This window comes from Gavialis gangeticus, unplaced genomic scaffold (genome assembly GCF_001723915.1).
Source record: "Gavialis gangeticus isolate Ggan-Ray unplaced genomic scaffold, GavGan_comp1, whole genome shotgun sequence".
Classification (NCBI taxonomy): domain Eukaryota; kingdom Metazoa; phylum Chordata; order Crocodylia; family Gavialidae; genus Gavialis; species Gavialis gangeticus.
Genome location: NW_017729014.1, coordinates 15575980 through 15600875, shown reverse-complemented (window position 1 = coordinate 15600875; position 24896 = coordinate 15575980). Strand labels below are relative to the sequence as shown.

The following is a 24896-nucleotide window of genomic DNA, read 5'->3' as shown; positions in this document are numbered from 1 at the left end:
TCAGCCTGCCAAGGACGGGCACTGTGTGCCTCTTGCCCTGGAAGGAGTTGTGCTAATATGCTGAGATGGGTTAAGCAGAGGTGGCTCCCAGGAGGGCCAAGGAAATCCCCCGGCTGGCTCTAGTGGGGGGAGGAAGGGCAAGTGGCGCATGTCACCAACAGGTGGGTTTGTCCCCAGGCAGCCTCTGCCTCGCAGGTGTTTTTAATGCCCGCTGCTGGGGCATTTTGCTGCCACGCTGGTGGAGCGGGGGAGAGCTCCTGGCAATAGCTCCCCAGGCAAGGCCACAGCTTCCTGCAACAGGATGCTGCTCGTCACTGTGCCCTAGCATTGACCCAGGCCATGCAGGGGTGCAGGCTGAGTGGGGCTTGGGCGCAGAGCAGCAGTCCCACACGTCCCTTTGTGGCAGGAAGCAGCTTGTGGCTTGCCCAGAACAAAGGCATCATTTCCAGGCAGGGGCTTGCTTCTCTGTGATAGGCCAAAAACAAGCAAGTCAGGCTGGAGGCCGAGTCCCTGCAGCCACCAGCTTAGTACTTCAGATGCTTCTGAGCTCTGCCACTCGCTGCTTCCAGGCACCCGGCCCCATGGCATAAAGCACGCTCGGGATGCAGTGCTACACAGAGCCCATGCAGGACCCGATGCCAAGCCTGTGCCCCTTGTCCTGAGCCTCTTCAGAAGAGGCCCTTTCCCTCGGCATCCCCGGCAGAGCAGCTGGTGCAGCGATACAGGCAGTGTCTGCCTCCACCCATGTCACCTGCTCCAAAAAGGGTGGTTTACTACCCAGCTGCTTCCTGTACTAGCAGCACCAACCCTGCCAGCAACCTGACGGCTGCCTGGCACATTACCCAGGGGCCACTGCTTGTCTCCAGCAGCTGTATTAACCTAGCTCTCAACAGCTCAGCAGCCCGTCCCCTTGCAGAAGTGAAACCAAGGACACGCTGGGGAATTCTGCCTGCGATGTGCATCAGGTTGTTATTCCCATGCATCGCTGCCCTCAGCCGCTGCGGCAGGGGAGGCTGGGCTTTGGGTTCAGACCCATCACTGCAGCTCTCCCAGCAGCATCCCGACCTGGACAGCGCAACAGGGGAGCTGGACCGGTGTCGCTACTAGAAGACAAGTCTTCCCTCCTCCTCCCATTAGCTGTACCTAGGTCATTCCCCAGTCCAGGTCATGGAAGGAGGCAGAGGGAAAAGAGGGTTTTCCATATTCCCAAGAAAGTTAAAAGGTAACTTCCCACGTACTCCTCATCACTAGCGTCGCGGGCAGTCGCTTCCCGGGGTCTCTGGGCAGAACGGAGATGAACCCAGACAGAACGTGAAGGGTTTGGTCTGGCCCATCTTCCCCACCCCACAACCCTCAGGGTGCTCATCAGTCCCTGGAAATCAGGCCCTTGTGAGGCACCTCCAGGCAGGTGGCCCCAAGTCACCAGGCCCTGCTGGAGGGTTTAGGTGGGGGCTCCCAAAGCCCTTGGCATTGGCCTACCACCGCCCCCTCCAGATACATTTATGCCACATCCCTGGCATGCCCCAGGCAAGGTGCTCTCCAGCACCTGCTCGCACAGGAAATATGGTGAAGCCACACAGGCCCCAGACCGAGATGTCCAGAGCGGTATCGCCCCCAACTGGGATCCTCTGCCTCACTTCTGGACTTGGCATGTGCAAGCGGAAGTGGGGCAGGGGAGCAGGGCGCGCTCAGGAGTGCCCCTCCTGGAGCTGTGGGGATGTGGTGCAGGCAGCACAGAGAGCATACATACATAGGCTGCCCCTGTGCCCTTGGAAAGGCAGTGCCCACCCTAGGGTGCTGGCAGCCCAAGCTGGAGGAAGCAGTGGGATGAGAACCGGAGCTCCAGCAGCAGCCATAGCCTCACAGCTCACGGTGCAGACACAGAGCTGGGCTTGCCTTGCACCTCCCCAGGGTAAAGGCCACACTAGCCCTGTGCTTCCATGTGCTGCAGGACTGTCAGGCTGAAGGATGTTCTTATCCCCAGGGCAAGTCCCACCGGGGGCCATCTGTGCCTTGCAGGGAGCTACAAGACAGCCCTGTTCTGCTGCTAACAAGAAGGGAAGCTTCTGTCTTGCTTAGATGCAAAAAAATCCCCCTCTCCCTTTTGCACTGCAGGCAGCCTGTCAGCAGCATCACGGCCGTCCCCGCCCCAGCCGCCCCTGGCTCCCCCGGAACGGCTCCAGGGGAGAATTATTCCAACATCCGTGCCATCCACAGCCGCCTTCGGTCTGCGCTCCCTCCCACCGCAGCCCCAGGTGCTGGCTTCGCTCTCTCAGCATAAGACTTTAATCTCTCGTTTCCCTTTGCCCACAGGCAACAATCCCAGCAGGATTCGCTGCGGTTTCTGACAAACTGCTCCAGGCAGCTCACTGCGTGAAGCCTTTCTGGACAGGCCTTCAGAAACCAAAGCCCCGCGTGGTTATTAAAGGTCCTCCGGTGTCTCCCAGAAGAGCAGGATGAGCCCAAGCATCCCCCCGCACCTGCAGTTATACACAGTGATGCCCAGCTGGTCCCCTCCAGCTCACCACACTGGAGGGAGCTAGCTGTACATGCAATTAGAGAAGCACTTTAGGATAAAAACAGCTAGTGAGGGACTGTGGGATCCTCCCACAGCCTCTCTCTGCTTCAGGGATCCAGGCCCAAACAGCGGCAGACAAAGATCTCTTCGGCCTCCTCTCGCTGTTTGGTCAGCCTTCAGCCTAAAAATGATTTTGCTTCCCAAGATGAAGCAGGGTTACCCTGTTTTTTGGGGGTTTTTTTGCTGAGGAGCAGATCGCTGAAGCCAGAACTCCTTAGGCCCTGAACTGAAAGGGCAGGGGATGCAAGAACATGAACAAGGATTTAAATGGGATTTTCTCCCATGTATCTGCACAGCAAAGGCGTTCACAAAACAAAGCTCCCTGATTACCCCCGAGTATGGCCAGCATGGCAGTGCTAGGACTTGCGGTCACATCTCCGTTAAAAACCCCTTCCTCCACTGCTGTCTGTGGCCACAGTGCTCTCACCTCCATCCACCCTGTGGCCAAATTCCCCACCAGCCTCTGGTCCCCGGGTCCTTCTCTGAACTTACCGGCCATGCATGAGCGCAGACCAAACCTCTGGGAAGGAAGCCGGGTGAGCAAATGGCTGCTAGGCTGCCACAGTCACTCATGCAAACTTGTACCACTCCCAGAGCAAGTTTCTCTGGGAATTTCTGGGAGAAGCCGTGTGGTGGGGTCCACGCTACGACTGCATGAAGGTGTGCGTGTAGCGGAGGGGGTCTCTGCAAGCCAGTGGGGTGCAGAGCTGCGGGGCTGTCTGGTCTGCAAGGACTGGCTCTGTGTGTGTTTGCTCTGTGAGCACACAGCTCTCCTCCAGGTGGGCCTCATGTGGCTGATTGCAGTGTGCATCACGACCAGGTGTGAGCCAGGCAGGCTTTGTGCCTTAGGTCAAGGTAGCCCCTTGCAAAGAGAGGACAGGGGCTGAGAGACAGACAGAGACCTGTGGAGGCAGCAGCAGCAGGTCGTCCTGCTCCATGTTTTTGCCACATGGTGTCACTGCCGGCTGCGAATCTGCTTCGGGCTCTTGGGTTTGCTAATTCAAGAGGCCGCCGGCAGGGACCTGCGCCAGCCACGTGCTTGGCTTCCACCACCACATTCACAGTACTTGGGGGCAGAGATGCCCACGCCGCATGGCAAGTCTCCAGGGGCTGCTTCCTGCTCCCCTGGTAAAATCCCCCCTCCCCGCAGCAGCACAGGCCCACGCAAACGCTGAGCTGAGTGCCCGCAGGGAGGCAAAGGGCAGGACTAGGTGGGACTGGGCACTGGCAGGGTTAAGGTGGATCGATTCGGGGAGCAGGCAGCCAGAACAGCCAGAGCTAGTGGGGGAATTTCCCATCTGATGCCCAAGTGGATCCTCTCGAGTTTCCCTAAAATCCTCCCATGGCAGGAACCTCTGACGGGGCTGAAACGATTCCTTCCCTGTGTTACAGGCCAAGCACAAGGCTGTTTTGCTTCTGCTGTGTTAAATCTCCGGTATCAGGGAATTCCAGCAGTTTTGCTTGTCCCGGGGTGAAAACAAAGCTGGTTTGCTGTAACGGACTCGAACATGGAGGCTTGCTGTTCTCACGCATACACAACCTCTCTGCTACTCACTGCTGCCAGAATACGACCGGTGGCGAGACCTGCAGACAGAGAATTACTCACTCTTTCCTAGCAATGAGACCCATTAAACAGCGGAGCAGGCTCTCCCCAAGGGAAGTGGCGAAAACCCCGCTCCTTAGTCATCTCAGATGGGAAAGGGTGAAGCGAGAGACCAGGCTGGGATAGGGGCTGCCCTGTCCTCGGGAGAGGAGCTGCAGGCTTTTCCCACCTCCCCATTTACAGTTCTAAGAATTCTTCCAAGCTTCAAAAGAAAAGCGAAACCCCAGGCTGTCACTGCTGGGTTCAGTGCCTTAAAAGTGAGAGAAGGCCTGTGCATCGGTTTTAACTATGAAACAGCAGGGATCCGATGAGGCAGCGCAGGTGAATAAGCACTCCCATGCAAAAATGGTCCCGAACCTACAAAACCTTGGGTGCATCTACACGTGACACTTCAGTGCACATTAGTCCAAGTTAATGTGCATTACAGGTGTGCATCTACACGTGCACATCCTTAATGTGCATAAAAAATGGCGAAGTTCGGCTACTCGTGCCTAAATTGGATACCTGCAAATGCAGGTATCCAATTTAGGTGCAAATAGTTAAAGTGCATTAACGCACATGTAGATGTGTTAAAGCACATTAACACTGTGTGTGCAGACCAACTTGGGACTAATTTTAGTCCCAAGTCAGTCCACACGCAGAATTAATGTGCTTTAATGCCTGCACATGTAGATGCCTGCCTAAACCCGCTTAATTTGCATCAAGCTAATGCACATTAAATTTAGGTCCACTTAAATGCATGTGTAGATGCAAACTAGAGCCAATGGTCCCAATGGAGCAAACATTACTGAGACGAAGGATGCACCTAGATTCTGGTCCTTTATCACAGATTCGCTCTGCAGCCCCAAGCGTGCACTGCACCTTTCAGCCTCAGTTTCCCCAACTGCACAATAGCAACGGCCTCTGCAAGGGTGTAGTGTCTGCAAGGGGTTTTAAGATCCTGGAGGGGGGTGAGGCAGGGGAGAGACAGGGGCTGATGTTCTCAGTGTATGGGAAACCCACCCTGCACAGTACCTGCTTGTAAAGGAAAGATTGGCTCCTGAATTCCAGCTCCCAAAACTGCAACCGCCTAGAAAAAGACACAAAGACCAGCATTTAAAATCAATCCTGCATCCCAGCTTGTCTTCCTTCAACTCCTGGACCCTCAAGGGAGCAGAAGTCACTGGGAAATCACAAGCGCGCAGAAGAGTCAAGGTGGAGCTACGAGTTTCCATGTCTGATTTCAAACGGCCTTGCTGATCTGGAAAGGTGAACAGCAAGGTGCTGAAGTGGGAGCCAGGCTGACCTTGCACGGTCAGTTATCTAGCAAGCCCAGCTCCCCAAAGCACATCCCCAACCCAAGCTTCCCTGTAAATCTCAGTCGATGTCATGGGCCAGTTCTGACAAAACTGGCAAATTTCACAGTGCCAAAGGAGAAGTCACATCAACGGGAGAAATTGAAATGCTGTTTCTAAGAGCATGCAGGACAGGACCCATCCACCACCCAGCAGGACAGGACCTGTATCCCGTCCCCAGCTCATGTCCTGGAACCTGAAGGATGCCCACACAGCACCAGGTGTAGGAGGAACACAAGAGATGGCGGGGCATGCTCTCTGCTCAGCATGCGTGCAGCTCTCTCGGTCACTCTCTGGCCAGCTCCATCAGGGTGTGTGGTGAGAAGATGGGTCCTATCCACACCCAACAGCGACATACACAGAATCATGGAAAATGAGGGTTGGAAGGGAACTCAGGAGGTCATGTCTAGTCCACCCCTCTGCTCAAAGCAGGACCAGCCCCAACTACATCATCCCAGCCAAGGCTTTGTCTAGTCGAGTCTTAAAATGGAGCTTTGTCCACCTCTCTGGGTAACCTGTTCCAGTGCTTGACTATCCTCCTAGCAAGAAAGTTATTCCTAATCTCTAATGTAAACTTCCCTTGCTGCAACTTGAGCCCATTGCTCCTTGTTCTGTCATCTGCCCCCACTGAGAACAGCCCAGCTCCATCCTCTTTAGAACCACCCCGCAGCTAGCTGAAGGCTGCTATTAAATCCCATCTCAGTCTTCTCTTCTCCAGACTAAATAAACCCAGCTCCCTCAGCCTCTCCTCACAGGTCATGTCCCCCAAATGGTCCCACCCTGAACCATTTTTGTTACGCTCCACTGGACATGCACGCAATGTAGCCCCAAAAAAATCACTTCTGCACAGGCAAGGCCTGGTGATCGAACAGGGAAAGGAAAGGATGCAGGGTAGGGGGGTCAGCAGGGGATTGGCAAGTCAGGAGCAAAGGGCAGGGGGGTATGAGATGGAGCCAATGGGGCAGCCCAGCTTGGCAGGGGAGGTGGTGCTGTGGGTCTGGACAACAGCAGTTGTGCTGGCTTGGGTCTGCTTCCTGGCAGAAGTAATTTGAGCCTGTTACCATCCTCACTCCCCCAAGAAATAATAAAGCACACTCAATCCATCACATGCATGTATTGACTCCAGTGCATGGACCTAACAAAAGGATGAACAGCAAATCATTGCCAGACACAGCAGGCTTCTTCCCCAAGGCCCAGCACATTGCAGCATTTGCCCTTTCCTGCTTGAATGCAGGTGAAGTGGGGGGTAGGACCTTTCACACCAAGACCCTGCAATGTGGAAACAAATGCAGGTGCTCTGGAACCAATTCCCGGCCTAGCCAAGCAATTAAAGATGGAGGGAAAGCCTCTTCCCTCTGCTTAGGGAATTACTTCAGGCTGATGTGCTTGAGGGTGTTAGATGGTCCCCTGCAAAGAGGGGAAGAGTCTGTTTTTGAATCCTACATCCTCTCTGCCTCCCTTTGGACAGGACCTGGGCTCCCATCCCCACTCCAAATAAGCCAGAGTGGTGCACAGCAGAGCCAGAAGGGGAAGGGGACATGGGGGGAGTGCATTCACTGGCAGGGCTGGATGGATGTTTCTAAGGCAGGGCATTTCGGGTCAGTTGGCTGGCTGGGAGAACCTTGCCCCCTTCTCGAGCTGTTCAAGGCATGTCAGAGCTGGTCTACCTGCTTCTCAGAAGCGCTAAAAACCAGCCTCCCCTCCCATGGGTAATAAACTGCTTTTAGCATCCCTGCTATTAAGCAGTTCATGTCTAGGTGGGGGAGGGGGGTCCCACGACTTATATGCCTGCTGTAGCCTGAGCAGGCATCTCCCAGGAGGATGGATAAAACATGTTCTGCTTCGGAAGATGCAAAATGGGCCTTAATTGAAGACTTTTACTTAGCAGGAGGTGCTGCAGCCCTTATGCACAATTTTAACTCTTGGCATCTTGAAGTGATGGGGAGTGAAGGAGAACTACTTGCAGTAGCTAGAAACACCATCCATCACCAAGCCAAGTCAGAGCTCAGGGGCTGATTCTTCCCTTTCGCCCCCATGCTGCTTTCTGTTTTCAGGCGCACACACATTGGATCAGGCACTCGAGCCTGGCAAAATGATGGCTCCATTCAAGTGATGGAGATGGGCTGAGGGGGGCAGCTGCACTGGCTACGATGCTCAGGGAAGTGGTGCTGTAGCTGAAGGAAGGAGGGGACATGATAGAAGCGTGCCAAATACCGAGTGGAAGCGGCGGTAGCAATGGAAACGGATAGTCTCCCCGTCTCACGATGCAAAAGGAGGCTACATGAGCTGCCAAAGCAGCATGCCCCAAGCTGAGCAACAGTGTTGTCCACCTGATGCACAACCAGTCGGTGGAAATCACGGCATGAGGTATCGTGTGGACTGAGAGGCGGCGTGGGATTCAGGAAGGGATTAGACACTGAGACAGGTAACCAGGATAGCCAGCACTAGTGATTTCCAGAGCAGAGTTTGGGAAGGAACAAACCTCCCCACTGTGTGGCATAGGCTAAGCTCCCAGGAGAAACCTTTCTGGGTGCACACAGACCCATAGATGCCCCCCTCCCTGACACCTGTGATGCAGCTGGTGCTGGCCACTGTCACATACTAGGAGTCCTGGTCCAGCTTGAAGGTCTTTACCTATGTCTTCAGGACCTAGCCTCACCCTGGCCCTCCCAGAAGATGCGGCTGTGGGTGCTGGACCAGGCACAGCCAGCGCTCCCAGGCTGTCCGCCGACCCTTCTGCCACTGCTGTGTTACATGGGCCATGCTTTGAAGACCAAACAGTCTCCACGAACTTTGGGGCCGGGAGCAGCAGTCCTGCCGGAGGCCGAGGCAGGATCAAGTGCTGACCTGCAAAACCCGCTTGCAATCAAACGGCAAAAAATGGTTCCTACCTGTCAAAGCAGCCTGGGATGCAGCCTCCCAATGAGACAAGCTAGTCAGAGGCTGTCAGCATGCTGTCAGGCCGAGGAGGCCTGTTTACTTCCAAACAAGCTGAACTAAACAGTTTGCCTCTAATGGCATCTCGCTAGCATCTCGTCAGTCATTCTGAAGGTGTCTGACCACCCTGGACCAGGGCGTGCTCTGCTGCTGGCTCTCCACGGTCTCCCCACGTAAGCACTGAGCCTTTCTTAAGCATTTATTTCTAAGTAGGTAGATCCCAAAGAAGGAAAGGAAATGCCTGGATATCCATCCTGCCAAGTGTTAGGTCTGCCAGATGATGTGGACAACCGCTACAACCTTGAACAGCATACGCTCAGTGACCCCCTGGGACTGGAACCATATGGCTCGCCGGGGTGTTGAATTTTCCACGACAGAGCTTTCCCCCAACTGCTGTTTAGATGGCAGATGAGTTACATGACTGCTAATGGAAACAAGGGAGCTGGAATATAATACTTCCATCCACCCTTTGTACTTCATCAGATTGCTCTGGCTTCACATCTGACATCTCAGTCCTACTAAATCCCCAGTTGTCCACAGAGCCTTCCAGAGCAGACAAGAACTGCACTGGTATCCCAAGCAGCGATTTCCCCTCCAGCTTTTTAGACCTTTTTTTTTTATTTGTCATGCAGCAATAACATTAAGAAGGGGCTATTTTCTGGACTTTTTGCACCCTCTGACAATTGCCCAACTCTTTGAAAATGAACAAGGTCCGCCAAACCAGATCCTCGCACTCAATTTGCAACACCATTTTACTGTTACTCACTTCCATGTGATACAAGGCCCCCCACTTCTACACACAGGCTGACCACTACTTAGCTGGCATCAGCCATAACCATCTTGCCTGCTAGATAGGCAGGCAAGGTTCTTTGGGGAGACGCGGTATCTTTTATTAGACCAATTAAATAGTTGGTCTAGTAAAAGATATATTAGATAAATAGTTGGTCTAATCAAATCACATCTCCCCAAAGAACCTTGCCTGTCTATGTCCTTAGACCAGCATGGCTATAACCAACAACCCAGCTAGACAGGTATTTCCTTCACCCTCCCCTGAAGCAGCTGGTGCTCTCCATTAAGCTAGATGAATTGCAGTGCTCTAGTCTGGCACTTGGACTATTCCCCTGCCACTGGAGATACACCTCCATGGTTTCCTGAAGCTGAAGAGCTTGCAACAAAGACAGGAGGTAGGAATCAATGCCTGTAGGCAAAAAGGGGTAAGTAGTTTTGTCCCTTCCCCTCTGCCCTCCTCGAGAATTCAAGATTTGAAGGATGAAAAGTAGTCAGAATTTCAACCTGCTGAAGAAAGTGGAAAGGGAGCAAAGATATGGGGAGGAAAAAGCCTGAAGAGGCTGATGAGGGAAGCAGAAGGAGGTGGGGAAGGAAGCAGTACGGGACGATGGAGAATGCAAGTCCCTTTCATTCCAACCTTTGCTGCGGGAGACCTGGCTGGCCCTCTCCCGTTCTCTGGAGACATGCAGAAATGCTCCCTCCACCTCTGATTTCTGCTTCAGGGCACGGGGCTGTCTGCATCGTCGGCCATTAATCGCTGCCCAGACCAACGAGCATAAGAAGCAGGTGGTACAGATGAGCATCTTGGTCACAGAGCAGCACCAGCACAATGAAAGCAATGCATGCTTGGATCTCTCTCGAGCAGCTGGATGCCAGGGCCCTGCTGCCCACACCTTCCCGCATGGCTCAGGGCTCCTGCCCACGGAAGGGACTATGCTGTTCTGCCATGACCTCGAACATCTAGCCAGCTTTCCATGCACCCCCTCACCAGGACAGCCTCTTTGCTCTGTGCACACAGGCAGACATCTGCTGATCTCTTTGGAGCTATGGAGAGAAGAACGAGCAACACCAAGCGCTAGGAAACGGGCTGAGCCACAACCCGTGGGACCTCCAAATAGGGTCTGCAGCCCACTCCTTATGTCAGAAACCTCACACCACGAGCCTGGAACAGAGCAGGGAAGAGACCCCAAGCGTCTCGTCTCCTGGCCCCTGCTCCGATCACCGAGCAAGGCTCCTTCCCAGCGCAGGGCCAGCTTTAATAACTCCCAGCTGGATGGCTATCGCTAACACGCCGCATGTGACATCTGTAATTTTAATGTACGTTTCTCAGCCGCCGGCACGAAGGAAAAAATACAGCCAGGAAATTGCAAATGAAGAATCTTGATACCTAATGAATTGAGGCCATTTAGTAAATAACCTCTGCCAGACTAAGCCTGGAAGCAGAACCCAGACTCTTGCTGCAAGACTGCACTTCCCTGGGCCACATTTCAAACCCCATTAGGTGAGTGCTACATCACTGGCACGCTGCCCTCAAGGATCCCTCAGATGTAAAACTGCACCCTTCCCCTTCTCCTCACGCAGACAGCCAGTGGCTGCACTCCCGGTCCGTAACTTCAAACACATGCTTGCCTCCACTTGAACTCTTTCAGCTGGCAGCAACAGTAGGTCCCTTATCCTGGGCCCAGAGAGGGCAATGCCACCCTTTCCTACTCTCAGCACTGGCAAAGGAGCTCCCATCATGGGTCAGCAAGACAGAGAGGATGAAGCCAGAAATCCTGACTCTCCCAGCTGTAACCTGCCTGCATTGGACAGGGTTTACAGCCCATCCCCAGCAAGGGAAATGGGCCTGCTGCCCCCTCGTGCTCTGATGTGCTTAGCTGGCAAGGGGGCTGGCAAGGCATGGGGGGACCGAGCCTGGAGCAACCACCTCCAGAGGGCTGGAGTGGCTCCCCCATCGGCGCTGCTAGCAGCAAGCACTCAGCAAGGCGAGCGAGCGTGGACGAGTGCTGGGAGACGCACGCTCCGATGCTGCTACAGATCGGGTCCGTGGTGGAGGCTAAAAATAGAAAGAGCCCAGGAGGCAGAGACGGAGCGCAGGCAGCAGCGCTGGGGAGCCTGCAAGACGGGAAGCTAAGCTGCAGGAAACCACGGCTGGGCCTGTGGAGCCAGCCACAATGAAGGGAAGGCTGGAGACAGGCAGGAGGATCGGTTTGCGGTCTATGCACCTTGGGAGGAGGGGTGAGTCCCAGCTCTGCCACAGACTCCCTGTGTGACCTTCGGCAAGTCACTTGATCACTCCCATCCTCCATGCCCATCTGTAAAATGAGGGTATGGCCCTGACTTCTCTGTCTATTCTGGCCCCAAATCCAGCAAACTGATCACTGAAGGAGATTTCAATCTGTGTTTCAGACTAAAGGAGGACTCAGGCTGTGAGCTATCCTGGACAGGGGCTGTCTCTGCTGGGCAGAAATAGGAACAACTTAGCAAGAGGCAGGGATTTACTGGGCATCAGGTGCTCTGTGGTAACTGGGTGCATGCATTTACCCAGCAGTTAAACAGAGTTTAACCCCAGAAATGTAATGCTGTTTTGTTAAGTCACAGAATCATAGAAAATGAGGGTTGAAGGGACCTCAGGAGGGCACATCTAGTCCAACCCCCTGCTCAAAGCAGGACCAGCCCCAACTAGATCATCCCAGTCAAGGCTTTCTCTAGCCAGGTCTTAAAAACCTCCAAGGATGGAGATTCAACTGCCTCTCTGAGTTGCCTGTTCCAGTGCTTTACTACCCTCCTAGTGAGACAGTTTTTCCTAATATCTAACCTCAACTTCCCTTGCTGCAACTTGAGCCCATTGCTCCTTGTTCGGTCATCTGCCCCCACTGAGAACAGCCCAGCTCCATCCTCTCTGGAGCCATCCTGCAGGGAGTTGAAGGCTGCTACAGAGGTAAGGGTGGACACAGGGGCAGCTGTCTTGTGGTAAAGCCCTACTCCCTTTAACTCCCTGATACGTTTTTGGCATGGTTGTGCCCTCGTGTGTCTGTACAGCAGCGGGCAGGGTCTCAAATGCAGCCTCCAAGTGCAACTGGAATACAAACAGCAGCACCTCAACCCTTCCACCCCTAAAAGGGTACAAACTACTTGGTTTCTCCTCCCTTTCCAGTGTCTAGCTGACATTAGCCTGGCTGACATCCTACAAGAGGCTGTGCCCCAAAGGTACCATGAGGTCTCACACATCGGCCCACCCCCAACCCCGGGTGGCAGGTGATGGTCAGCACTCCCACCCTCCCAGCTCTTATCGCTAATGATGGTGGACTTTGAGGAGCCAGTGAGAACCACGCCGTGCCCTCCTTGGCTCCCTGAGATTTCTAACCAGGCAGATCAGGCAGCACAGAGGGATTGAGCTCTGACCACCTGCTTGGGGGACAGGCAGGGATTAATCAGGTCCGGAGCTGGCTTTGGGGACTCTCTGGGCAGGCCCTCCTGCTCACGGGGACAGCGTGCTCGAAGGCACGGGGGTGACACCCCAGGGCTGGACACAGGCAGCCTCGGGCCCTGCTCCACAGCACAGCAGACCCGCGGTGGCGCCCCAATCTCTGCCTTTGATTTTACACCCTAGGAGAGCGCGGAGCGGGGGATATCGCATTTCAGGTCCAGGGCAAGGAGCAGGCAGGTTTGGCGTTCGGCTCCGATAAGGACGAGGACGGATTTCAAAACCATCCCGACGGCCAGGGGAGAGGAGAGACAGGGCAGGGAGCCCTGCTAGCAGACAAAACAAACCTCTTCCCCTCTTCCCAGACCTTCCGCAGGATCTATCGCCGCCAAGCCGGGGATGCTCACAACAGAGGCTCCCTAGCTCTCCGCTGAGCCGCAGCTCCCAACTCCCCCATCTCCCTGCTGCTCCCAACAAGGGCTCTTGGTTCTGGGGGTGCTGTTCTTATTGCATTAGTTATCCCTTCCCTGCCCGGGCTGGGGGCTGAGTGACTGACCAGAGCCTCGTGCTTTGACACGGTTACATCCTTTGCGGCTGCACTCTCCCCTGAGACAGCAGGGCTTTGCCAGGCACTCAGGACCTGCATGTCTCTCCCCCTGCGAGCCCCTGCTAAGCCGCAGCACTGGCGTGGCCTGCAAGGCCATTATAAATCTTGGCCTGCAACAACGAGGGGGTGGAAACTGCCGTGAATCAGGAGAACAAAAGCAAACAGGACAAGGGGAAGAGGGAAGAGGGAAGAGGCAAGTCGGGGCCATGAATAATCCAAGCTGTAATCATCTGCCCAAATCCAGGAGGGACCGCAGCCTGGACAGCACTGTTTTGGGCTGGGCCAATGAATTATAACAGGATTTGGCCTATTCTGCTGCCAAGCATGGAACTGAGTGTGTGGTAACTATGAACTGGGGCCGTCCAGAAGCCATCTGAACAGGATGCAGCCTGTGAGCGCTATAAACCAGTGCCCCGACATGGCAATGCCCACAACGCCCGGTCTGAGAGCATCGTCTTTAAGCAACGCTTCCAGTTTCCCTCAACCTCTTCTCTTGCCTCAGCCTGGCTGCGTGTTTGCTACCTCCTGAACCTCACTGTCACCAGCACTTGCCCAAACTCCACGCAGATCCTGGCTGCATGCCGACCCACACAAGGCAATGTGGCTGTGCTGAGAGCCCTGCCTTTGCAGATTCACTGCCCTGCTCTGTATCCATTGGGGCAACATGTAGATCATCTGGACTGTTCTCTGCTGTAAAAAACAGCAGCCAACATGAATCAAACCTAGGAGTCCCCAGCCCTTGTAGCCTAAGTTCAGACCTAATCTCCAGCCAGCTCCAGTGCAGGCAGAGACCTGTCACGCAGGAGGACTGAGGAAACCAGCTGTCCTGCCAAGAAGCTGGGATGCAAACCACAGCCGTGCTGGTTCAGTCAGCCACTGAAGTGGGGAGGTGAATGCAAAGCGCACGGGAAGGCTGCAGCCTCTTTGACTGGACACTCTCTGTGTTTTGCAGAGCGAAGCACGGAGCATCTGCCCCAGAACTGCTACTGCGGCAAATAGAGCTGCTATTATGTTCTCCATTATAGCCCATGCCTGGCTGAACATCTGCATGAGTATAGCCAGCTGGGTGGCTGATAAGCAGAGACAGGCAGACTTCACCGGATCCCTGGGATGCATAAGAAAGGGGCTTTTCCCATCTACCTGATTAATTGCCCCTGGCTAGCGGAAGAGATGAGCGCCAGCCCCCGGTGGCAAGACAGGAATTTGGAAATCTCAGTGCGGCTCTAAGAGCTCCTCCCTGGCAGCTGCAGGGCAGAATGATGCCATTCTGCACTAGAGCAGCTGCGATCTAAACTGCATCCAAATCCAGTGCTCAGTAACCGTCCAGCTTGGCTTGAGGCCATGGCCCCAGCGAGGAACCTTTGTGCGACAGTCAGAGCAACAGCAAGGGGCAGCTTTCTCCAACAGACCTCAAGGCGCATGGCTTGCAGGTGGAGCATCCCCCTAGAGCCGGCACTGACCCACGGCTCCAGCGGGAGGTCGGAGCGTGGCCGTGTCACAGGAGAAGCCTCTTGCAGAAGGGATGGGAAGTCACAGTCGTTTGCTTTTTGGTGAAGGCAGGGGCCTTAACTTCAGTGTTGTGATCGAGTGGGATGGCAGCCCCACTTTCCGCCTGTCCAAACTCTATAGTTTCTGCTGTCAGTAGCATTGTTATTTTATTTAATGTACGCCGTTTCAGCCATCTTACGGCGATATCGTCACCAATGCGAAGAGGTGGAAGGCCACCAGGTAGCGTAGTAAATGGACACGAGTCAACAATGTGGGACATGGTTTGAATTTGTCCACAAGGGCATTTGTTGTCATTGCAAAGGTCCCCATTGGTATAGGTTTGAGGCACGGTGACCCTATCTGGTTTGAAAATGGTTGAGAAGTGCCCAGTAATGGCGAGGCCAGTTAAATCCAGGTTGACTGACTGCAGGGTCAGAGATGATGCAGTGACTGATTGGTGCTTGTGCTGCCCATTGTTCGTGCCATCAAGTAAGGAAAAGTCAAAGGATTTTGAAAGGGTGGACCATATTGGGTGTCTTAATGAGAGCTGAGCTATTGGTGAGTGGAATATGTCCCAATGCACTGGCAGCGTAGGATTATCATGGAGCCTGGATAGTAAATTTATTTCAGCATTTGTGCGGCGGAGAGGGAAAGGGGCAATGTTACTGAGGACTAGTAACCATGGGGCACAATGTACCTGAGAAAACACATTGCAGCATGCAGTTGGGTGTCCATTAGTTTGCTGTGCAATGACCAAGCCCATAGAGGGGTGCAGTATTCTGCACCTGAATAACACAGTGCGAGAGCAGACAAATGAATGTCAATAATGTTTCTCCTAGCCAACCAGCAGCATTGTGCTGAGCTTCCACTCACAAATTAAAGTCACCTCATCTACCCTGGAGATGTGGGGTGATGAGCAATCCCCACTGGATCTGTACGGGTGATTTCTACTGTTGCCAAGGGCTTTGGGTGTCTTAAGTTTCACTTCTCTTACCCAGGCGTACAATGGTTCACAAAGACGGAGCAAGGTTACGTGATCACCGCAGGCTTTGGGGAATATGTTTCATCACTTAGCAATTCGTGCTGCAACCTCCACATGCTGCTGGAAAGGCCGGAGCAAGCCTGTCAGGAGACTGATTGACATGCAGAGGGAATCCATATGCCTGCAATGACAGAGGCATTCCCAGCCAGGGGTGAGAGCCTGGGATACGGCTAAACTGAGACTGGTTCAGTCATCAGTCCATACAACATTCCTCTTCCTCCCTGAATCCTGCTGCTTGCATAGTAATAGCCCCTGCAATTAGGTTCAAAAAGCTATTGGGCGAAGCACTGATGGTCCTTGAAACAGAGCCTGCCTTGGCCCATTCCCCCATATAGGTTCACAACCCCACCCCACAGAGGCTGAAGGCCCAGAGCTCACAACCAACCTGCGTATGCAACTTGGTGCTCGGGAGCAAAGCTTCAAGAGCAAACCTTCCTTCTTTGCAGAGACACAGCACCCAGCGCACACAGCACGAGGCTCTGCAGCAAGCCGGAGCGTACAACTTGGCTCCGAAGAGCGCGCACGCAATGCAGCCCACGCGCGTTCAATGAAAACCAAACATAGCAGAGGGAGCCAGTATCCCGCATGGTCCATGGTACAAAACGCAGTGTGCGCTTAACTTGGGTTAAAGCTATGATGAAGATAAGGCTACTTGGGCTTTAGCTTGGGCCTAACAGCTTGAGTTCAACCTCAGAACTCCCTGTAGGTTCAAACCCAAGCTGTCAATCTGAATTAAAGCCCAAATTACCTTGTCTTTACTGCTATTTAACCCAGGCTAGCTAATCTGAGTTCAGACATGCCTTCTGTTCTGCATACATACCCCTATCTCCCAAAAGTTTATGAGAAGGCTCATCTTGAAGAGGCTTTTAAAATGCATGAGGAATGCCTCGACACAGCTCTAAGAGCTTCTCTCCTGCTGCTCCTCTCCAGCTCACGCCATGAGGTTGGGGGTTGATGGCAGGAAAGAGTTGGTATCTAAAAATGTTAAAAAAGAGGTCTTGAAACATCCACAATGCTACAAGAGGACTTGGGCAGGGACAAAGTCTCCCGTGGCTATCCTGCGTAGGCATTGTGTGTGTGTACAAAGCCACGTGATACATGGCCTCTCTTGGTGAACTTCCCCAGGCAACCAAGTGCTGCCAGAATCCACTCAGTAACTCTCAATAGCTGATCTCGGTGTGCAAGTGGCTGTTATTTCTCTATGGTCTCTTCTCACACCCTTGCAAAATGCTTGGTATATTGGGCGGCTATGGAGATTTGGACCATCTGTGCTTTAGGCAGATGGGGGTGGGAAGAAAGTATGGCCACCACCAGAAATTCATCTGGCTGGTTCTTCTCTCCTTTGGGCCAGCCCAGAACTGCCTGGGTTTGCAAGTCACTGGAAAAGGGGCCTCCTGTGACACATTCCCATGCGACCCAAGAGAGAAGAGGCAAGTGGGAGAAGTCACGTGCAGGCCCATGAGGCATTGTCAGGGCATTGCTGTGCTGAAGGGTGGAGAGGGCTGCTTGAAAACATTTGCGGGTGGAAACAGCAAGACACTTTCTAACAGGTTTTATAGACAAATTGCAGCTAACATCCCACAGTGATGATGCACGTCTGCTTATCCAACTTCAGCTCCTGCCCCCAGACTTTTGCTCATATCAGAAAATGCTAATGCCCTTGCGCTTCTATACAACTTGTACTTTCTCTTCACATAGGTGTGTGGTGCATATAGTCATGCACTTGCTGAACATGTGTACGCTGCATGTGCAATTTTAAATGCATTAAGAACCTGATCCAGCAAAGCACTGATGTCATTAAGAGCTGTCCTAATCCAAACTGGGACTTTACATACCTGTATTGAAAACCTCCCCCATATTTCTGGGGACCTGTGCTGGGATTGCCTAAGAAACTTAAACTCCCAAATCAGAACTAGGGGATGCCTTGTACTCAGTCAAATAGGATAAATAAGGACAACACCAATATCAAGCTACATAAATTACTCTCTACACCTACAGACCTGAAAGAAGAACGAGACCTTCTGTCAGTTTTCAGAGCTTGCCTATAGATTTCGCTAAGAAGAGCTTGCATTCTCAATTAAGCTAAATGAGAGGAGTTGAAACACGCTAGAGCAGTAGTTCTCAACCTTTTTAGATATGAAGCACCTGTTGATATACTTGAGCCACCCTTCAGAAAATGCCAGCTCTTAGTTTTCATTTTCTCTGACTACAGGAGCAATTCTTCTGTTGCAAAGCACTCAGAAAGCCCACAACGGGGCAAAATGTTTTTAACACTTTGGATTCCTACTTGAAATCTCTGGGTTTACTTTGAATCAAGTTTGCACACCTAACAGTACTAACACTACATGGCACCCCACAGATCTCAAGGCACCCAGGATGTCATAGCGCCCTGATCGAGAATCACTGACCTAGGGGAAGAATCTGCTTCTCCATTAAATTCTCTGGACTTTTCCTTTTCTTTGTCATCAAGGAGAACTTTCTTTTTCTTGCTGATACCACCCATTATTCTGCTTATCAGCAATACTCTGGGCTGCAGCACCCAGCTTGGCAGCACCCAGCACCTTGCAATGAATAATGCATATTCATCGACAAACAGGTGATGGAACGGTTACTCCCAAGGAATAAGTGATGGGATGAAATCTCCAACATGGCTTTGCATTCAGGAGGGTTTCGTACAGATGAAGCATTAACTTTACTTCCACTGTTGCCAGACGATGCAGAGTTTGATGGAAGGAACCGTTCCAACAGTTGCCCTTTGAGACAGACAAGTGGTCAATTCAGAGGCTCGGTTTTAGTTTGGAAGCGAAGGAACAAATAGAAAGAAAAGCTGCATTATTTGACTGGGAGATGATGGTTTATCATTCTCTGTATTCCACCCTTCGAAAATAAAATAAATCTCCTTAGATTAGTCTGAAAATCTCTTTATATGCTGTAAACAGACGCCCGGGCCTCTCTGTGCAAGTTCATGTCACAGTGATACATCGATAAAGAAATGCACCCAGCTGCGCTCTCATTTATGGACACAGCTCAATGTTTGGAAATGGTGAGTACTGAGTTTTGCTTCTCCACCTGTCCCCCTAGGGAACTGTTTACAGATTAACTTTCACCATTACCAAAACCAGCCCTCCCTGGCCACGTGCAGAATTCTGCATCCTCCCTAAAGCAAAAAAATAATATTAAGACTGATCATTAACACCAAGCTCGTCAAAGGAGTCTAAGGGAATTAAACACCTAAATCCCAATGAAATCAGCTTCTTTTCAACAAGAGCCTAAATGCTCATTAAATAAATTAACAGTGCAGCATTGTGAAAGTGACTCATCAAATAACACAAGCTTGACTCTGTGTCAACAGGATATGGCAGAAGTATCCCTCCAGCCACGAGCTTGATGTTTCTGATCCAGCTTTTAGGTTCGCTCAAACTATTTTGGCAAAGCATGGGATGGATTGTAGCAAGATATACTAGAAACTGCCAAGTCCCTTTTCAAATTGAAATCAGCAGGGCTAAATTAAAAACAAGCGCACGCACACGCAGAGAAAAAGAGCTGACCCACATTGGAAACCCACAGGTTCACAGATCGGAGACAAGAGAAGCAGACTTGCAGAGTGCATTTGCTCATGAAGAGCGCCATACCACCAGGGTAAGGCAGCTCCCAGCTCCCCAAGTTACCTGCTAGCCTGGTTACTTTTACAACACAGTATGTGGTGCAAGCACACTCTAAGGCAAGGGTGGGCAAAATATGGCCCGTGGGTCGAATCCGGCCTCCAACTGATTGGATCTGGCCCATGGGTGAGTGCCTGCCAATTGACTGTATCTGACCTGCAGTGCTCTGCATGGGGCTGAGCCCTACCCACTCCTGCCTGGAGCAGCTTGCACTGCACTCCTGCCTGCCCCGGCCCCAGCCCTGCCAGTGTGCAGCTTCCCAGCAGGGCTGCTCCCGCTTCTGCTGTAGCCGCCTGCGTACCGCTCAGCTCCCCCAGCCTCCAGTGGCTCCTCCTGCCCCTGCTTCTCCGCTCTGGGCAGCAGGCAGCACAGGGAAGCTGTGGGAGCAAGTAGTGGGCAGCAGCTGCCCAGCTAGGTTGGGGGAGGTGGGGGACAAGCTGCAGCCAAACAGCTCGTGCCCCACTGTGCAGGGCTCCAGCTCAAGCTCTCGGCCACCTTCCACCCACAGAGCTGCAGCTTTGCCCCTGCCTAGGGTGGCGCAGCAGGGACAGGAGGAGGAGGCAAGGAAGCACTGGAGGTGTGGGGAGCCAAGCAGTACCCAGGTGGCTGCAGCCCCGCTGGGAAGCTGCGCACACTGGCCAGGGCCAGCAGACACAGGTGGGAGTGCAGTGTGGGCTGCCCCAGCCAGGAGCAGGTGGAGCTCGGCCCCACGTGGAGTGCTGCGGGGGCAGCCGCAGGGCAGATGGGGGGTGCATGGACCTCACCTGCACCTGCACCTGCACCGTCCAGGTGACCTCTGCTGCATGTGGGCCCTCTCCTCCTCCCCCCTCTGCAACTGGCTCCTGGGACCTAGCTGCCCCACAAACACATCAAGCCCCCCACCCCACACACACAATATACAAGAGTAAGACTCTACTTTGAGCTGTTATGCAATCACTGCTATATACACTACTCAAAAAACATAAATCAGGACAAAAATTATTTTTTGAGATAACATTAAAATACGTTATAGTAGATATTTGACTTTTTTTGTATATGATTTTTTTAAACTTATAATTTGTTAAAATGATTATCTTCTGAAAGATTTTATGTGTGAGGCCCTTGACAGTTCACTAAAATTCATTAAGCGGTCCTGCAGCCGAAATAATTGCCCACCCCTGCTCTAAGGCATGTGGTTTTGCGGTGGGGATCTTAGAGACCTGGGTGTTTCACCCTGTGGTGCTGTTCTTGAGCATACATGTCACGTCCTGCCGGGGAGAGTGAGAGGTGGCAGTAATGCTGCAGCCTGATGGAGCCCAGGTCTCTCTTGGTGTCCATGTCCATGATCACCTTGGAAGAGCAGCTTATTCAGCTGCCCAGTGGAGCGTGCTGGCCAAGGTTAAGACCAGGCAGAGGAGATTGACTGCCATGCCGAGAGAACGGGCCTGTGCATGTGGTTTCCCTCCAGTGGCTAAGCTCTATAAACCCCGATTGCTTTGTGATACCTTGCCAACACAGCCTGCCATTTCTCTTCATTTAAAACATGAGCTGCAAGACAGCTTCCTTCTGGGCATGCAGGCCAGCCCCATCTATCCCTTTTATCCTATAAGCCAGGTGACCCCAACCAATGACCTGTTCCTCAAACTACCCCCACTTGGTCAGAACAAGCCCAGTCCTACTTGGGTTAACCTACCTGACCCAGGCAACAGCTACAGTCTTACTTATCTTGCACCCTATGAAAACAGAGGCAAACCAACTTGCACCAGGAACCTTTTCAAGGTGGTTTGAGGCTTCCCTCTTTAAAAGCAGAGGATGAGGGACGCAAAACCCCCATGCATTCTGGTGTCTGGAGTCGAGCACACAGCTGACCATCCCAGGGGTCTGACTCATCAGCAAACCTGGTAAATCATATGATGAATGAAACAGCAGGCTGTTCCCTCCCAGCCTGCGATGCAAACAAGGGGGTGGGAAAAAGCTGCTAAGCGTGCACTCAGATGCTGCTTGCAAGTGTCCTTAGTTCTTTCTCTGATGCTGCTGGCAAAGTATGTAACGGAGGCAGAGAGTGAGAGACAACAGTGGGCTATTTGCAAGCAGCAGTGAGTGGTCAGCGGTGCTCAGAAGATGGTACTTATTGGTACCGACGGCTCGGAGGGTAGTGGAATCTACTGGAGGGTCACTCTGCAAAGCTACAAAGCTGGGGGCTTCCTCCCCCTCTGAAACCAGGAAAATGTGGCTATGAAACAGAAAACAGCACAGTTTGCTTTTGAAAGGCAAACCAGCAAGAGTGAAAGAAAGCACCTTCCTCTGCCGAGGAGGATCCCACTCTCCCTAGGGGAAGGGCGTTTAGGTTGTACCCACACTTCGCAAGAGCCAAGCAGTGGCAAAAGGCTAAGCTGGCATCCACTGGGCAGTGCTGCGCACTGCAGTTCCAGGACCACAAAAGCCCCATATGCAGCAGGGAAGAGTCTGGGGCCGCCTTAAAGCATTTTCAGTGCCCTTCCAGGAAGATTCCCACCCTTTTCAATGCAGCAGCCTGGATGCTGAGCTAAACAGAGGGTGGATCTAGCCCAGCGATTCTCAGTCCTGCCTGACTCAGTTTTAGTCAAAGGGCCACAGAAATACAAACTTGTCCAGGCAAATTGTGGCAAACACACCCCAGTTCAAAGGACACAAGAACTGCAGAGCATCAGTTTAACTCCTGCATCGCCCAGCAGGAGATAAGATTTCAGAAGCAGTAAGCCTCTTTGGTGTTTACCAAGTGCAAGAAAGACGAATCCAAGGCATGCAGCAAACGAAAGCCTTTGAGAGCATTTTCCGCACAAAGCCAAAGATGACATGTAGAAGACACACGTGGCTTGGCAGCTGCAATTGAGGCACCATTGATCTACCCCCTTCATCTCAGCACAGGCCCTGAGGGCCACGGAGGATTGAAACATTTTCTGTTTCACGGCAATCAGAAGACTTCTGGGTTCCCCAATGCTCAACCTGCAATCACATGGCTCCATGGGGAAGTCAACAGTAACAAACTAGGCCAGAGTGAATGGCAGAGTCAGCCAAAGCAGGGCTTTGCCGCTGGATGGGTTCTGTATGAGCAGCCTTTGGGCAAAGCCAAGGAAGGAGCAGAAAAATCTGTCTCCTGGCAGGGCTAGGGTCTTGAGTCAACGTGAATGATCAAAGAAGCTCCCTGGAGTCTTACCTCTGTATGTAGTGGTACGACAGGAAGCTGGAAAAGGGTCTGAGGTCTACGTGAATGAGGGTTTTAATTGGGGACTTGGGAGGCATGGTGGCACAGATGGAGTGGAAAGCGCTGAAATCGTGGGTGCCCAGCGGGAACTGCACAGCTTCCTGCGTGGCTGGCACATTCAGGTGGCTGAAATAACAGACACAGGTATAAGAACCAGAAGAAGGAGGCGGGAAGCAGGCCTGTGGCCAGGGGAGGTTTTGATCAACAATGTCATTGGGTCAAAGTTCAATTCAGCTGGAAAATGAATCCAAACCCATGTCCCAGGCTCAAATAGCCTAGAATTTTTCTAGGAAAGAGAGAGTTTGGTTATCCTGCAGCAGCCCAAACCAGACACTGAAGTGCGGGACGGCTTTGATGCCAGGGATGTCCAGAGTCTAGATCCAGATGTAAATTCTGCCCCCCTCTAACAGCCTGTAACCTGGCAGATGGGAGTATCTATCCAAGGATTTTGATGACTTCTGTGTCCAGGTACTCCCATTAAAACTGTCCAAGCAGCATCTTAGACAGATCTTTCCTGAACAAATAGCATGAAGAGCAGAAAGCCAAACAAAGTCTTCCAATCACCCTTCAACTCTCAAGAGCTCAGAAAAAAATCTCAGTTTTTTTATTAGAAGGGTTTGGGGGGAGGCTATTTTACCCCCAATGGAAGTTATCACAGAACGTGTCTGTTTTCAATCTTTTTTTTATTATTTATTGTTGAAAAAGCAATATGTTTTTTGATTTGGGTGGAAATGTTTTAGTTTTCCAACAAAAATTCAAACACTTTCTGACACATTTCAACAAAGACCTTTTTCATTAAAATTTCCTGCAGTTAAAACGAGTCCCAAACAGCTCTTAACATTGTTACTGGTGGTAAAGGGATGGGAGTCAGGTTAAGGGAATTTAACCTAATCACCTCCGTAAAATACACTTATGGACCATGGGGGTTTTATGGGTTAATTCAGTTTCTTCGTGCAGCCAGTGGGAATTACCCCCTGCTTTCATCTGGAGTAAGGATTTGTGCTGTTAGTAATTTGCCTCCCACTCAGAGTTTGTTACATGCTGTCCCTACCCATTGTGTGGTACTGCCATTTAAGAAAATTTAACTGCAGCATCTGGGCTAAATTAAATGGCATTTCGTAAAACCTGAGATTAGGGTCTATGATGCATGCAACATATAATTTAACAATTTCAAGTAGATTTTTCCCCTTCGTAGCCCACAGAAAAGAAACCCACATATTTAACGTAGGGACAATGTTATCTTCATTCCTCTGCTGGAACTTCTGGGATTGTTGCTGGTAATGAAAAAAATGTGAAGTTATTCCATTAGTGGTGGCCAAACTATTGTAATTGGCTCAGAAACTATAAAACAACTTTACTACAACGTCATGAAAAATCTCCATTTGTCTTGAATGTATAATTATTTCAGTATATCCTGGTTAAAAAAAGATAATGTCAGGCTCTCTTCATCAATGTTTGCTTAATTCGCTGTTCCTAATGCCTTAAAAGTTGGAACCTGGCATCTTGTTCCTTCAACACCATTTTTATCCCCTACTGCACATTCACTGCTACCTTATTAAGGAGCACTAAGTTAGGAAGTGCTCCCAAGCAGCACTAAGTTGCAATAACTTCTTCACTGCCCTGGGCCTGTTGGCTAGCACTATACCCACTGCTCTGTTAGTGTAGGGTAGCATAAAAGGACTGGGCTGCATCTAGTGCTCCAGTCACTGGCTTGTGCCATTCACTCATTATTATTCTGGTACCCAGCACTACATCATGTAACCAGGGAAAAGAACTACAGTGATCTTCAGAGGCCAAAAAAAAAAAAAAAATTTTTAAGAGCTGGAGGCTTGAACTTTGACAATCTTTTTTCGGTACCCCACCTCTCTTGTGGGATCACTGTGTCTTGACTGACACAGTGTGGATCATTCACTGTATGGATCAATGAAAATGTCCATTTAGATGACTCTCACTTTTTACGGAGGACGCAAAAAGTTATTCTGGCGAGCCGCACTGTGGTTTTCTGTGCCTTAGCACTGCTGAGAACATTGGTCACAGGGTCTCGGCTTTTGAACTGAGTCACTGGAGATATTCTGCCGTTGGTTATTAGTAAGCTAAGCCCATCGTTGAAGTGAACTCGGATCCTGTTGAAAGAGGGATGCAGAGCTAGATCCTCACCGGTGTAGCTCAGCAGGGTTTCACTAGCCTCAGCACTGAAATGCAGACG

The 24896-nt window shown here is 51.8% G+C and overlaps 1 protein-coding gene across 1 annotated transcript in view; it reads right to left on the bottom strand.

Moving 5' to 3' along the window:
• The window catches only part of PUSL1 (pseudouridylate synthase-like 1), a 61878-nt gene that overhangs the window by 9567 nt on the left and 27415 nt on the right, over window positions 1-24896 (bottom strand). Inside the window, exons 5-6 of the mRNA XM_019511556.1 lie at window positions 22643-22816; window positions 5196-5250 (exon numbers count right to left, since the gene is read on the bottom strand). Of these exons, the coding sequence (XP_019367101.1) occupies window positions 5196-5250; window positions 22643-22816 (229 nt within the window). The remainder of the gene's footprint in view (window positions 1-5195; window positions 5251-22642; window positions 22817-24896) is intronic.